Source organism: Raphanus sativus, chromosome 4 (assembly GCF_000801105.2).
Source record: "Raphanus sativus cultivar WK10039 chromosome 4, ASM80110v3, whole genome shotgun sequence".
Lineage (NCBI taxonomy): Eukaryota > Viridiplantae > Streptophyta > Magnoliopsida > Brassicales > Brassicaceae > Raphanus > Raphanus sativus.
In genome coordinates this window covers 25,937,968-25,953,876 of record NC_079514.1, presented here as the reverse complement: position 1 = coordinate 25,953,876, position 15,909 = coordinate 25,937,968, and the positions used below count along the sequence as shown (strand labels likewise).

The following is a 15,909-nucleotide window of genomic DNA, read 5'->3' as shown; positions in this document are numbered from 1 at the left end:
AGCATTTTGTAGGAACAATGGATCCTACAGCTGCTTATGATTGGAAACTGAGTCTGCAACGGAAGCTGGAGAATATTGATTGTCCCCCAGAATTTAAGCTTAGACTGGCTATGCAGTACTTGCGTGGAGATGCATTGGTATGGTGGGAGGGAGTGCGATTGAACCATGGGCCTGACATTCTCACTTTTGAAGATTTTATCGAGGAGTTTGATAAGAAGTACTTTCCGAAACAAGCTATGGATAGAAAGAAGAGGGACTTCGAGCATGTGAGCCAGGGTGACTTGTCGATCAAGCAGTATGAGGTTAAGTTCAACCAGCTTCGCAGGTTTGTTGGAGGTGGTATTCCTGAAGATGAGTTGATCAGGAAGTTTTTGGATGGGATGCGTTTGGAGATTCGCAACAGGTGTAATGTCATCACTTACTACAGATTGGGAGACTTGGTGGAGAAAGCAGCTGAACAGGAAGCAGGTTGGATAGAGGAGCAAAAACTTCTCAAATCTGCTCAGCCTAAACCTGAGAGGACTACAGAGTCTCAGAGGAGGACCGGGGATCAGTCAGAGGCACCGTATTGTTCTCGTTGTCATCGTCATCATAGGGGAGAATGTGCCAAGTGTTTTGAGTGTGGGAGGTTTGGCCACATTGCGAAGTTTTGTCGGGTTAGACCAGTTGATGCGAATTCCGCTGGACATATTGCAGCACCAGCAGCAATAAATAGGAATTGTTACAACTGTAATCAGCCGGGCCATATTTCAAGAGAGTGTCCGACGAGGGGACATGCCACACTTCCACCACCGCCTAAGCGTCAAGCCACCGATCCATGAGTATTTCCAGTAGGAGGCTGCGAGAGAGTTAAGCCGACTGATGGTACGCATCTTTTCAATTTGATAATTAATGCTTTTGGATGATGTCCTTTGTGTTTATCATGTGTTTTTAGAAGAAAAGAAAAGTGTTTAAGATCACTGACAGTTTAGTGTGAGAGCATTCACCTTATTTGATATGGAGGACCGCATAGTTTGGAGTGTAACTAGTGGAGAATCTTTTCTAAAAAAAGTTAAGTCATGTTGAAGACATCTGTTCCCTTTCTCAGCTCAGTATTTGAATTCGGGGACGAATTCCTTATTAGTGGGGAAGAATTGTAACGACCCTAATCTAGAGCAAAGCCCATTTGTTTCTCATTTTACAATTAAAAACCCAAAACCCTTTTTTTTACCTTTGTCCCACATTGGAAGTTGATGAAACTTACCTCTCTTCCCTTGCCCTATATAAGAAGCTCCATCCCTTCTCTTTTTTCTCATCAAGTTAAAGTATTTTTTGCGCGTGACAAGTTGTTGAATTATTCAACGATCAGTCACTAGTGAATTTTTTCCGGTGGGATTTCCGGGCAAGCTTTCGGCGAGATTTCCGATCGAGTTTCCAGCGGTTTTTCTAGTAAGTTTGTCGCCTCCATATTTTCTAGTTATAGGAATCTATTTAGAGAATTCTATTTTAGGAAACCCGCTATTTTAGGAAAGTTTCCATTTTAGGAAAGTTTCTATTTTAGGAAAGTTTCCATTTCTGGAAACTTTATTTCCTGAGATCCTGAAAAGTCGTTAACCTTCGTGTTGCAGTTGATCTCGGTTGACCATCTTCCGTTGTTCCTTCCAGCCAGTTGCTAAGGTGAGGGCTATTCTCGTAATTTCTCGTACACGACCTAGGACTTTGAATAAGTATAGTTTAGTTTTGATGTGTTCAGTCTGTGTGAATTGAGTCAGTCTTTCCTTGTTTAGCTATGTAGGTTCTCTGCTTAAACCGGAACTAGGGTGCTAGATGGTTCAACAATGCTTGTCTTTTGTAATTGATTATTAATTATTTAAATAGTATATTGAGATGATTTGGATGTTAGCCGACCACAGAGACGTAATTCTGTGTGTCGGCCGGAGGATTTGATGATTTGATGATGTGATGTGGAGATGCTGCGGCACAACTTAGTCGACCTGTTGCGCCAAGGCTTCGAGGTCGATAAATCGTCTACGGGCGTGTGTTACCGAGCACTTTGTCGGCGGAGTTTTTGGCCTTTTATTGGGCAGCGGGTGTGTATCCCGCTAGGACCATTGTTTGGTTTATGGGTACTTTAGGTGCCGTGCTTGTCACATGTTTGGATTGAATTATATTTATTCAGAGTGTTCTGTCTAAGTCAATGAAATTCGGGCTTAGCATCACATACCTCACTGAGTGACTCCCCTGTTACTCATCCCTCATTTTTTCCTCCCTTTCAGGTGAGACAGACGAGTAGGAGACTGATCGGACAGCTGGTGTTTCTAGGCGTTTTCATTTGTTTTATTCTCAGACTTATATTTTATTATTTTCAGCGATTATTTCAGTATATGAGTGATTGGATTTATGGATTTATTTCGTTATTTATATGAAATTCGACTTTGAGATTTTTTTTCGGATTTTGAGATCGGTTCGAACCCCCGACCTCACCCTTTAACAGCATTACACAAGACAAGCTGTCACCAATTGATCTGCAGAGAAACCGATCAAAGCAAATTCATCAACGGATGAAACCCATCAAAAAAAGGAAAAGCTCTTACGATAAGAGTGAGAGACAAAGCTTTGGAGACCTTGAGAGAAGCTTGAGACAAAGCACATAACACACTTCTTTGCCGCAAGTACTTGTAATGCTTCTCGGTCTGAACTTGAGGAGAAGAGAGAGAGAGCTCCTAGATGCGTTAGAGAAGAGATCGAGTCATCTCACACTTGCAGAATCTGCAACATACCATCAATTGCTTTAGAACAAAGACTCAGTTTTCTTTAGAACAGAGACTGCGTGAGAGAGACCACTCAAAACTTACCAATAGAGAGTGAGAGAGGGAGAGACTGCGTGAGAGAGAGAGATGGGTTCGAGAGAGAGAGAGGGCTGCGAAAGAGAGAGACTGCGAGAGAGAGAGAGAGAGGCTGCGAGCGAGAGAGAAGACTAGATTACGAGATTCCAAATTTCATGGTTGCAGAGATCAGAGGTTGAAGAGAGGAGGATGAAGAGATCAGATGTCGTTTAGATTGAAGACGACGACAGATTAGGTTTAGAAATCAATGGCAAAACTTTGTAATTTTTAAAATAAAATAAAAGTATTATCGGCTTTTAGCATTTTTGGATGAGCTTACTGCAACCAGACGCGTTCAATACTCTCATCCAGAAATCCCGAAAAATCCGGATGAGTTTTGAAAATTAATCTGGCTGCCGTTTCCAACTTAACCTCCTATTTTGTGCTAAACGAACATCAGTCCGCGTGACGTCTGCGTCTGAATGCTGCGTCCAGTTCACGAAACGAACAGGGCCGATTTCTTTCCCACAGAGAATATAGCTCTTTTGGACACATCATTCATAGGTCACATGTCGCTCATATCTGACGGATTGCTGGACGAATCAAATGGCAAATTGACGACTGACACTACTGATAAAAGATCAATCATATCCATCAGCAACAGAACATCAACAGAACTTATTGACATACCAGTTAAGGTTGCTTGTGGAGCTTTGAATCATAATATATCTGATGTCTCTATACAAGAATCAAACGCGATTGGACGGAATATCAAAGATCGATCTTGGTATGCCGATATAGTCAACTATTTAGCCGCTGATTTTGAACCAGAAAACTTAAAAGGTTATGAAAGAAAGAAATTCTTTCGTGAAGTTCAGAGATACCACTGGGATGAGCCCTATCTCTACAAACACTGTTCTGACGGCATATATAGAAGATGCGTCTCTGAAGTTGAAATTCCAAACATTATTTACCAATGTCATAGCTCTGATTACGCAGGACATTTCGCCACTTTTAAAACAGTTTCCAAAATTCTCCAAGCAGGGTTTTGGTGGCCAACAACATTTCGCGATGTTCATGCTCATATAGCACAATGCGACAGATGTCAGCGGAGAGGAAAAATAAGCAAGAGACATGAGATGGAACAAAAATTTATCTTGGAAGTAGAAGTTTTCGACTGTTGGGGAATAGATTTTATGGGTCCTTTCCCATCTTCTTATGGCAAGAAATATATCCTAGTCGCTGTAGACTACGTCTCAAAATGGGTTGAGGCAGTTGCCTCTCCCACAAATGATGCGTCTGTAGTTATCAAACTTTTCAAGAGCATCATTTTCCCAAGATTTGGAGTTCCAAGAATAGTCATTAGTGACGGTGGATCACATTTCATAAACAAAGTTTTCGACAGATTGCTTGTGAAAAATGGTGTCCACCATCGAGTAGCTACACCTTATCACCCACAAACCAGTGGACAAGTGGAAGTATCGAACCGACAAATCAAGGAAATCTTGGAGAAGACTGTCCTAATAGATAGGAAAGATTGGTCTCGCAAATTGGACCATGCCTTATGGGCATATCGGACCGCCTATAAAACACCCCTGGGTACGACACCCTTTCACTTGCTGTACGGAAAATCATGCCATTTACCAGTTGAACTGGAGCACAAGGCAGCCTGGGCAACCAAATTGTTAAATTTCGATATTAAGCCAGCTGCCGAGAGACGACTAATTCAGCTCAACGAGCTCGATGAAATTCGACATTTGGCATATGAAAATTCGAAGATATATAAGGAACGAACAAAAGCTTATCACGATAAGAAGATCCTATCTAGACGCTTTGAACCGAATGATCAAGTTCTCTTATATAACTCAAGATTAAACCTTTTTCTCAGGAAAACTAAAATCTCGTTGGTCAGGACCTTTTACAATTAAGGAAGTAAAACCTTCCGGAGCACTAACAATCGTTAGTGAAGAAGGCGACGAGTTTACAGTAAACGGGCAGCGAGTAAAGCATTATTGGGCCAAACCACCAGATATAAAGCCCCTTTCGCTGCTACTACCCGGTGATAACTAAAAACATTTATCCTAAGTCGAGCTAAAGACTTTAAACTAAGCGCTGAATGGGAGGCAACCCATTTTTCTTTTGTTTATTTTATTTTTCATTTAATATTTTCATCCCTATTTTACATTTTATTTTCAATCTTCATTTTATCATTTCATTTAGTTAGAAATTTTAATCTTTAGTTAGTAACATTTACATTATTTCCAACGCATTAGTTTTCACATATGCATAAAATCGATCGATAACAACAATGTTGTATCGATCGACACGGGGATGTCGAGGCAACTTCTCATTTAACTCGACATCCGCCTCCTTTCTCTTTATTTCGCAAACCCTAGCCGAATCCTAAAACTCCCTTTTCTCTCTCGATTCATGACGATTTCCATTGAATCTTTGCCCAAAACCACTAGATTTCAAGCCCTCCATCTGTTTTCATTTGCATTTCTCTCATTATCCAAGGTATTAATCCGAAATTCTCTTTGGATTGGAACCCTAGGGTTTGGGTGCAAATTCTAGGGCGTTTTAGATGTTTACATCGGTTATCTAGTTGCTAGGATAGTTTGTTATGCTCCAATTTTCTCTTTCGATTCGTTTCGTATGGACAGTTGAAATTGCAGGTTTCGCGAGTCGCCATCGATCGACACAGACTTTGTCATGTTTCTCGATTTACGATTCTCTGATTACCACTGATCTGATCTGTCGATCGACACACACGAGTGTGCATCGGTCGATATTACTCCCTTTCACGAATCAATGCTAACTTCCTCGTTTTACTTTTCCTTTTAGATGAGCACATATTCGGACACTGAGAGAGAGAGGAGGACGAAGAGGAGGAGTGATCCCGCTGGCCCATCAAACCGCCGGCACCCTCGAGCCCCGAGGGAAGACGAGAGGCCTCCATGGCCACATGTGGATAAGACCCCCATCGCTTACAGAGAAGGTCGCGACTTCTCGAACCCGAGGGCAGTCGTCTCCAGCAGAGAGTGTACCGATAGAGCGCTCACAGAGCAGTGGGACGACTTCGACAGCCTGCACTACAACGCCTGGATCGATGTCGACATCGAGCCTACACGCTTCATTGACCCAGAGGTCACACAAGATGCGGATCCAGGACGATCTGTACGCGATGATCGCTCAGCTCGGGTTGGGCACCATGGCCACGCACGCCTACGACCTCCACGTTCCGTTGGTCCGCCAGTTCATGGCCTCTGTCCGTCTCACCTACCGCCCTGACGATCCTAAAGTAGCGGGCGACGGTGTGCTCTCTTTCTTTGCTCGAGGGAAGAGATACTCGATCACCATCCCCCAGCTCTGCAGCATTTACGGTTTTGAGGAGGATGCGACATCTTGCAGGTTCTCGCCTCTCCCTGGTGTGAACGACTTCTGGAAGATCATAGGCACCGGCAGTTGGAGCGGCTCAGCGACTCAGTCTGACGTTCGTCACCCGACTCTACGCTACTTCCTACGGGCAATTGCCAACACTCTATTGTGCAAGATGGAGCCCAACAAAGTGCGCCTCCATGATCTCTCACTGCTCTTCCCAGCAGGGAACGGACTGGTCGATCTCTCTCACCTCGACACTGCGGGACTGGTAGTCCCCAACCTTGGAGCTCTCTTCGCCGAGCATCTGATGTCACTGAAGAAGAAACCCTTCACGGGTTCGGGTAGGAAGAAGGAGAGTGTGGGTAGTCTTCTCACACCGATCTTTGAGTTCTGTGGTGTCCGTCTGGACAGGAGTACCGCAGACCCCCGCCATCTCTTCATGGACGAGCAGCACCTGATGCACTGCGTCTGGCTCAAGGAGAGCCTTCTTTGGTTTTTCAGGATTGACCGCCGCTTCCGTATGTTTCAGCTCCCGCACGCATCACTCACTGACTTCGACCATCAGGTCGACAAGATCCGGTTCAGGCCCGACGACGAGTTCCTATTGGAGCTCACCACAGAGTCTCGCCAGGAACCGATGGAGCGTGGTGTTGGAGGATCGCAGGCAGCTCCCGCAGCTCCCCTTCCTGACTTCCCGGACATATCAAATGTCCCGATGCCTGAGGCAGACTTTCAGAGGACGGTCATGAGTGCCTTACGAGCCATCTGGGCTCGAGTCACGCGACCACCATGTGTGAGCAGGAGGAGTGTCAGAGCATCAGACCCAGGACCATCTCACCAGTACCAGCAGGAGGAGGACGAGGAGGCCACTGACTAGCCTTCTTACCTCTTCTCTTTATCTTTCAAACTTTTTATTTTTATGTTTATGTTTTGGATTTGCAGGATTTATGTTCTTAAACTTATCTATGTTTTATGCTTTTGCACTATTTCGTATGCTTATTTTCCTTTGTGTTTGGACTGATAACATAGCTAACTTGAGAGTCAAGCTAGACAAGTGAGTGAGTCCCGTGCTACCACATTATCACACATTCTGTCTGATACTGTCAATCGACACCGTGTATGGTACATCGATCGATAGGAACGACAGAAAGGTACGACACTTTGCTTCATTATCTCCATTTCTAACTTTTCATGTTTTTATCTTTCCATCTTATTATTACACCGAGACGGTCAATCGAAAGAGTGTCACTAACATTTATCAATTATCATCTATTTTTATCATATAAACCAACCTATTTCCATTTCTATTTTCCAAAAGTTAAAATCGTTTTTCGAGTCAAAAAGAAAAAATATATATATATATATATATATATATATATATTTATTTATTAATGATTTTCTAAACCGTTCTTTGGCGTTACTCTAGACTTATTTACCACAGATTGCACTAGAGATACCAAAGTGGATCAACCTGTCAATTAGCCACACTTGCCCAGATTGTTTAAAGGAACCGAAGCTAGCCTCCAACATAATCCTGACTAGTTTAGCTTGTCTTGGGGCTTGGTATACATCGGATCGGAATCCTCCTACAAGACTGAAAAGGTACAAGTCTGCACAATTCTGGTTCCCTTCCTTCTCTCTCTTCGGCATCTCAAGATCTAAGTTTATAAAGAAAAGATTGATATGATTTCTTGAGAGGCAGAGGGATAGGTAAATTACCTGCGACCCCATTATTCTAAATCTCAAGGATGATCACACATTGTGGAAACGAGGGATATGTAAATTACCTGTGACCCCATTATTCGTTACACTTTGTCAAAATGTATGAGTTACAAATGTAATGTCAATGAGATAGACTAGATGACCTGTGTTGGCATCGAAACCTGTTGAAATTGAAACTAAAAAGAGATTCAGAGAAGAGAGATTGGAGGAGAAAAGAATTAGAAAAGACTACCTGCTCAGGAAACTTGTTTGAGTTGAATCCATGTGTCTTTTGATCTATACCCAGGTAAAGCATGCACTTTTATTTTTATGTTAAGAAATGAGGTTAGTAAAGGAGAATTTTAGACAAGATCTGCTAAGTTGTTGGATAGATGAATTTGGTTGCTAGACTAGGATAAGGTATAAATGTGCATTTGTGGTGGAGACCGTTCAGATTCTTATGACAAGGAAGTGAGGATTTTTAAGTTTTCAAAAATAAGAGTCATGTTGTTTTCAAACCTCCTTCGGAGAGACTACCGATTGTTTTGCTTGAGGACAAGCAAAAGAGTAAGTCTGGGGGAGTTGATATACAGTGAATTTCACCCGTTTTTAGCCTTGGTATATAAGAGTTTTCAATCATATTTACTTCGTTTTCAAAGTACTTTAGAGCATTTTCAGGCACATGTACTTAATTGAAGAAAGCAATACTTCTAAGGTATTTTTGGAGTATTCTCACGAATGAAGAATCGACCGATAGGAATCATGCGAGGTCGGGCGATTAGAGTCACTTACAATCGATCGACAGTGATGGAAGAGTGTCGATCGATATTTAACCATTCGATGGACTACGATTTAGAAGATTTTCGAGTATCACAAAGTGTGCAATTCACACATTTAGTCCCTGGCCGCCTGTTAGGCTTTATATACTAGGGTTTTGTATCATTTTAGAGGCAGACTTGCCTAGTGACCTATTGGAGAAGAGAAGCAATTTGGCTACCTTAGGAGAAGAGTTAGAGTTGGCGAGATAGATCTGAGACTGCAAAACAGAGAAGATCTTGAACTCCCTTTTTATCTTACTCGTTACTCTTTGTGTTCCTTATTTCATATTAAGTTTTATTCAAACCATCATGATCTTGTCTCTCATGAATATGTCTGAGTAAACCTAATTGTTAGATTTAGGTTTCTCATAAGGGTGAGTCATGTGATGAGATTGTGATATTTATTAGGGTTGTTAAATTAGTTCTTTCACTTAGTTTTTCTTAATACTAGATTTAGGATTGATCACCCTTAAATCTAGATCTTAGGATTGAAGAGATAACCAACTGTATACTCTCAATGCCCTGAAATAAACTATAGTGATCTAACTGACTAGACTCATGCGAAAGGTGGTCTAGATCACTAGAGAACGCGTTCAACCAAATCGATAATGCTTGCTAGAATTACCATCGATCGATACAACCATCGTTGTGGCGATCGATTGTATGAAAGGTGTATCGACCGATTAAGACGAAAGTCGTATCGATCGACTCTTTTCCGTGATCAACAAACGACAGTTGAGATCCGGGATCTAGTAAAGGAGACCCTACTGGTCGTACCAATTGATTGAGTTCAAGGACTAAAGCCCTATTGTCACTTTCAAACTGCATAAATTCATACCTGAGAAATACCTGAATCTAGCTATCATCCTCATCTAGAAACAACCTTCACTTCAGTTACTGAACAATTCCCTTGTTCACATTAATATTTACTGTTTTAAAACTTATAAAACCTTAAGTCTATCTTTAATTCTATTTAATTAAGCCTTGAAGTAATCATAGAGTCCTTGTGGATTCGATCCCTAAGTACTGCATCTGAACCTCTTATTTGAGAGAGTAATTCACTTTTTAGGGTAATTTGAGTGATATCAATGACCATCTTGGTCATACAGGTTTCCATTCTCGCCCTGTGTAAGAATAACAATGGCGACCATGCTTCGCGGAATAGTGTCGATCAATGTACGGTGAGTAGTATCGAACGATGTGGATCGGCGAACGGTATCGGTCGACGGTGCTGTCTGAGTGTCGGTCGACGGTTGAACGTGAGTATCAGTCTACGGTAATGCGGTTCTGTCGATCGATGCGGAGCGTAGGTCTTTGCGGATTGAGCGTTTCAAGTGTGCGGGATCCTCTGAGAATAATAGTTGATTTCCCCTGTTACTTCTGGTACTGTTGGGCATGTACCTGAAAAGACAAGAACAATTTTAATTAGAAAGGGGGTAAAAAGAAAAACCTAAGATTAATAAGATTAAATCTAATGGCGATCAAAGCTCCCCGGCAACGGCACCAAATTTGATAGCGCTCAAATTACCCAGTAGAGCTTACTCTCTCAAATAAGAGGTACAGCTGTAGTACTTAGGGATCGAATCACGAGGAGTTAGGGAACCAATTAAATAAAATCTACTAATCCATCCTAGGTGAAGTTGGTTTATATGATGGAAATAAAAATAACAATTTCTAAAATGAGCAAGGTAGTTGCTCTAACTTACAATATGATGGGTTGTTTAAATGTGATAAAGAGTGCTAGACATAGGGCTTTTATTCAGGAATGGAGATTATAATTTCTATAAATGCTTTAACAAGTTGCTTGCATGATACTATAGATCTCAGCCGCTTAACTCTAGTGATGTCTCACTGGTTAAATAATCTAGATCTCTTGCCTCAACTGTCGTATGTTGACACAGAAAAAGAGTCGATCGACATCCTTTTGAGATATCGATCGATACACCTTTCGCTCGGCGATCGATTCACCTGTCGGGATATCGATTGACGGCTTCTAGATATGCCTAGGCGCGAGCCGATAATGAACACTAGGTCTCAAGGAGGGCTGTCGCTCTTCTCAACAGGAGACAAGCTAGCTCAAATGGATAATTCAAGATAATCAAAGATCCTAGTGATCTATATTCTAGTTAGCTAATCTAGAACAAGCATAGGGTGCAATCCATTTGATGAGTACCACAACTTAGCAATTATAGTTTGGGGCTAATCCCACAAACCTATTTAAACCCTAGATCTAACAAGTAGACTACTCAGACAGAGCTAAGCAGTTCATGACAATGGATAGATGAAAGAATTCCATAGATAGAAATAAGTAGAAATACAAAAGGAGATGAGAAATCACTTATATCTCTCAAAACAAATAAAATTCTAGTCTCTCTCTCACACTCTCTGCTTTGCCTCTCAAGACTTGCTTTTCTCTAAGTTGTTCAAAGCTTGCCGTCAAAAACACTTTGCAGGAATATTTAAGTATTTCCATTAGGTTAAAAACTCGTCAAGGGCAATCTCGTAATTCGGTGAAGTCTTGGTGAAGTAGTTGGCTAAACCATTTCGTCCTCGATATCGATCGACAACTCAGGATGTGTATCGATCGATTATAATCTTCTAGTACGCGGATCTTCTCAGCTACATCGATCGACAACTCAGGATGAGTATCGATCGACTATAATCGCAATGTTGACTTCCCACTTGGTCTTGAATGGTCAAATCGGGTGTATCATCTCTTGCACTCCAAAATGCTCCAAAAACATCACTTTCTCACGAAATGCTCCTGAACCTGAAAACATACCTAACAGGCTAGAAAACAGATTAAATATATAATAAAATACTAGTATACCATTGTTAAAAACGGATAAAATCCATGGTATATCAACCAGCAACCCGAGCAGGGGCAGGTACCAACATCGACCTTTGCCTTGATCCGAAGGGATGATGGTATCCACTTGGCCTGATATCTCTCATCTTGCGATATCCAACCGGAGCTGATCGGTGTCCTACGACAAATGGGTCCACAAGTTAAGTGGCCTCCTAAGATGAAGGCTGCAGAGGCTAATCGAAACCCCAAGCGATGGTGTGAGTTCCATAGTGACCATGGTCACACTACGGAAGATTGTATAGCCTTGAAGATGGAAGTCGCCGAGCTCCTCAAGAAAGGCTGCTTAAGGGAGTTCCTCTCAGATAAGGCCAAGAACCTTCTAAATAAGGAAGGTCCCGGTCTCCCTACCGAAGCAGCTACCACATTGCCACCACAGCAAGACCAAGTGATCCATGTCATCACAGGCGGATCGGCGGTAAGCGGCCAAGAGGCCGAGGGTCCTAATCGCCTACTCCTCGGAACAAATGAAATCAGCTTCACTGCGAGGGAGCAGGAGAATGTCCTTGCTCCCCATCATGAAGCCCGTCTCATCTCACTTACCATAGCAAACTGCTTGGTCAAGCGAATACTAGTAGACAATGGGAGCTCCAGCAACATAATCTTCCATTCGGCCTTCGCCGACCTAGGGTTGGAACCTACATCTCTAACTAGAAAGGCGACTCCCCTTGTAGGCTTCAGTGGAGAAGTCAAGCAAACCTTAGGAGAAGTTCTTCTCCCCGTGTATGCCGAGGGGATAAACCAGGCCACGAAATTCCTAGTCGTCGACTGCCCTTCATCGTATAATGTGATACTTAGAAGGCCTTGGATCCACGACATGGGAGCCGTACCTTCGACTTTGCATCAGTTGGTCAAGTTCCCAACTCCCTGGGGCATTAAGGCGGTCAAGGGAGATCAAGAAAATGCTAGGTCCTGCTATCAGACTACCCTAAAGGGAAAGATCCAAGCCTTATAGCAATTACAGAAGAATCTTCCGGCCCCGCATACCGAAGAGCCGGAAGTGGAGGAAATGGATGAAGTTCCACTCACAGAAGGGAACTTGGGTCGAAACTTAAAGATATGCTCCAAGCTTCTGAAATGGACTTTTTGAGATCCAACTCCGATTGCTTCGCCTGGTCCCATGAGGACATGCCTAGGATTGATCCTGATGTCATCATGCATCAACTCAAAGTGGATCCAATGCATCCTCCTATCCGATAGAAGAGGAGGAAATTTTCCCCTGAAAGGGCTGAGATAATCAACGAAGAGGTCAAGAACCTACTGGATGCCGGATTCATACGAGAGGTGCAATACCCGTAATGGTTAGCTAATGTAGTGGTCGTCAGGACGAAGAACGGGAAGTGGAGATTCTGTATCGACTTCACGGATCTTAATAAATCCTGTCCTAAAGACCCCTTCCCCTTGCCTTACATCGACAAGCTAGTCGATGCAACTGCTGGTCATCAGCTGTGAGTTTCATGGATGCATTCTCCGGGTATAACCAGATCCTAATGCATCCTGACGACCAAGAGAAGACCTCGTTTATGACCTCAAAGGGCATCTATTGTTACAAGTTCATGCCTTTCGGATTGAAGAACGCAGGTTCGACCTATCAGAGGCTCGTCAACATGATGTTCGCCGATCAAATAGGGCAGACCATGGAGGTTTATATTGATGATATGCGGGTAAAGTCCCTGGACGCTGAGGACCATATCTCGCACCTTCAACAAGCCTTCACCACTCTCAGGAGGTACAACATGAAGATGAACCCTTCGAAGTGCTCGTTCGGGGTAAGCTCTGGGAAGTTCCTAGGGTATATAGTCACCCACAGGGGCATTGAAGCAAACCCAGATTATGTGAGAGTAATCCAGGTGATACCTTCCCCTCGCAACGTCAAGGAAGTGCAAAGACTGACAGGAAGGATGGCCGCCCGGAGCAGGTTCATCTCCAGGCTGTCCGACAAGTCGCATTCCTTCTTCGAAACCTTAAAGGACACCAAGGACTTCCAATGGACCGATAAATGTGAGTAAGCCCTATCCGATCTCAAAGCCTACACAAAAATACCCTAAAAGTTTGGCGCTAGAAGGAGGGGAGTGATCCAACTACGCGACAATGGCATTAGAGGACGACGCTAACCAGACGGAGATGACTCCGAGAGAGATCAAGCTCCTCAACAAGCTTGAGTCTCTTCAGAGTCAGGTCACCGATCTTCACAAAGCTCGGGAGACAACACCCGGAGGTCCCGAACTTCTCCTCGAAGTTCAAACCTTTAAAGACCAACTTGGAGAGCACTCCAAACAACTACAGCAAAGCGCCGAGAAGCTAGACGCCATAGAGGCGGAAAATCTTGTCCTCCGACAAGAGAACCATACCCTCGGTGAAGCTAGCAATAAGCGAAAGCGGTTCCGGACTAAGGTACGACCCATGGCTTCACTCTACATGCCGCGAGACAGTGAAGAGGTACCTCGTCGACCCGCCTCAACCGAAGACGAACCCGAGAGCCGAGGAGACGCGAACGATAGGACCCGAGTACAAGTAGATAGCGATTCCGACATGGAGGACGAGGAGTATTCACCCGACGATCCCGAGATCTCAGATCCAGCCTTAGCAGCCTATTTAGAAAGAGTGGTCTCCGAAAGGTTCGGCACCATTCAATCTATGGTAGAAAGGCTCCCAGGGGCAGCTCCTCCTATTCGAAGAAGCAATCAGGGGTCCTATTCCGATACACCTTTCGTGGAAGAGATTGCTTCGGTGGAGATGCCGTGAAAATTCTCTTTCCCAAGCATAAAGATGTATGAAGGTACTGGGGATCCCGATAATCACATTGCTCAGTACAAGCAACGCATGCTAGCAGTAGCAATCCCTCGGGATGCACGGGAAGCTACCATGTGCAAAGGATTCGGATCAACCTTGACCGGCCCCGCTCTTCAGTGGTATATCAACCTGCCCACCAAATCCATCAACTCCTTTGCGGCCCTTAGCGATAAGTTCGTGGAACAGTTCACTAGCAGCCGTGACCTAGAGGAGAATTCGGATGATCTCTACGAGATCCTCCAGCATAGGAATGAGCTCCTTTGTTCTTACATCGCTCGCTTCAACCAGGCGAAGGTGGTTATTCCTGACTGCAACGCTTATACGGCCATCTCAGCCTTCAAGAGGGGTCTTCTTCCAGAGGGAGACCTTTACAAGGAGCTGACCAAATATAAGTGCAGGATTATGGAAGACGTGCTCTCCCGTGCTTGGGCTCAAGTAAGATGGGAAGAAGATGTGGCTAGTAAGGCTAAAGCCGGTCCGAAGTACGATCAGAAGCCATCAAAACCTACAAGGAGTGACCGCGACGAGTCTTCTCACTCTAAGTCCGCCAGGGAGACTAGCAACTCAAATAGGGGCAGATATCAGCATCGACCTTTGCCTAGATCCGAAGGGATGATGGTGTCTATCCCATCTCGCGATAACCAAACCGGAGCTGATCGGCGTCTTACGACAAATGGGTCCTCAAGTTAAGTGGCTTTCTAAGATGAAGGCCGCAGAGGCTAATCGAAATCCCAAGCGATGATGCGAGTTCCATAGTGATCATGACCATACTACGGAGGATTGCATAGCCCTAAAGATGGAAGTCGCCGAGCTCCTCAAGAAAGGCTACTTGCGGGAGTTCCTCTCGGATAAGGCCAAGAACCTTCTAAATAAAGAAGATCACAGTCTCCCTACCGAGGCAGCTTCTGCATTGCCACCACAGCAAGACCGGGTGATCCACGTCATCACCGGCGGATCAGAGGTGAGCGGAATTAGCAGTGCCGCAGCCAAGAAAAGTACTCGCAATGCCAGGAATGGCCGAGAGGCCGAGGGTCCCAAGCGCCTGCTCCTTGGAACAGATGAGATCAGTTTCACTGCAAGGGAGCAGGAGAAGGTCCTCGTCCCTCATCATGACGCTCTCGTCATTTCACTTACCATAGCAAACTGCTTGGTCAAGCGGATACTGGTAGATAATGGGAGCTCCAGCAACATAATCTTCTATTCGGCCTTCGCCGACCTAGGTTTGGAACCTGCAGCTCTAACCAAAAAGGTAACTCCCCTCGTAGGCTTCAGTGGAGAAGTCAAACAAACCTTGGGAGAGGTCCTTCTTCCTGTGTATGCCGAAGGGGTAAACCAAGCCACGAAGTTCCTGGTCGTCGACTGCCCCTCATCATACAATGTTATATTGGGAAGGCCTTGGATCCATGACATGGGAGCCGTACCTTCAACTTTGCACCAGCTGGTCAAGTTCCCAACCCCTTGGGGCATCAGAGCGGTCAAGGGGGATCAAGAGAACGCCAGGTCTTGCTATCAAACTACCCTTAGGGAAAAGACTCAGGTCTTATAG

General features: G+C 44.1%; 1 protein-coding gene across 1 annotated transcript; it reads left to right on the top strand.

The window, feature by feature from the left end:
- Nucleotides 1-15,159: 15,159 nt before the first annotated feature.
- LOC130511240 (uncharacterized) lies at nucleotides 15,160-15,909 on the top strand. The gene has a single exon (XM_057008145.1). The coding sequence runs from the start codon at nucleotides 15,160-15,162 to the stop codon at nucleotides 15,907-15,909; it is 750 nt and encodes a 249-aa protein (XP_056864125.1).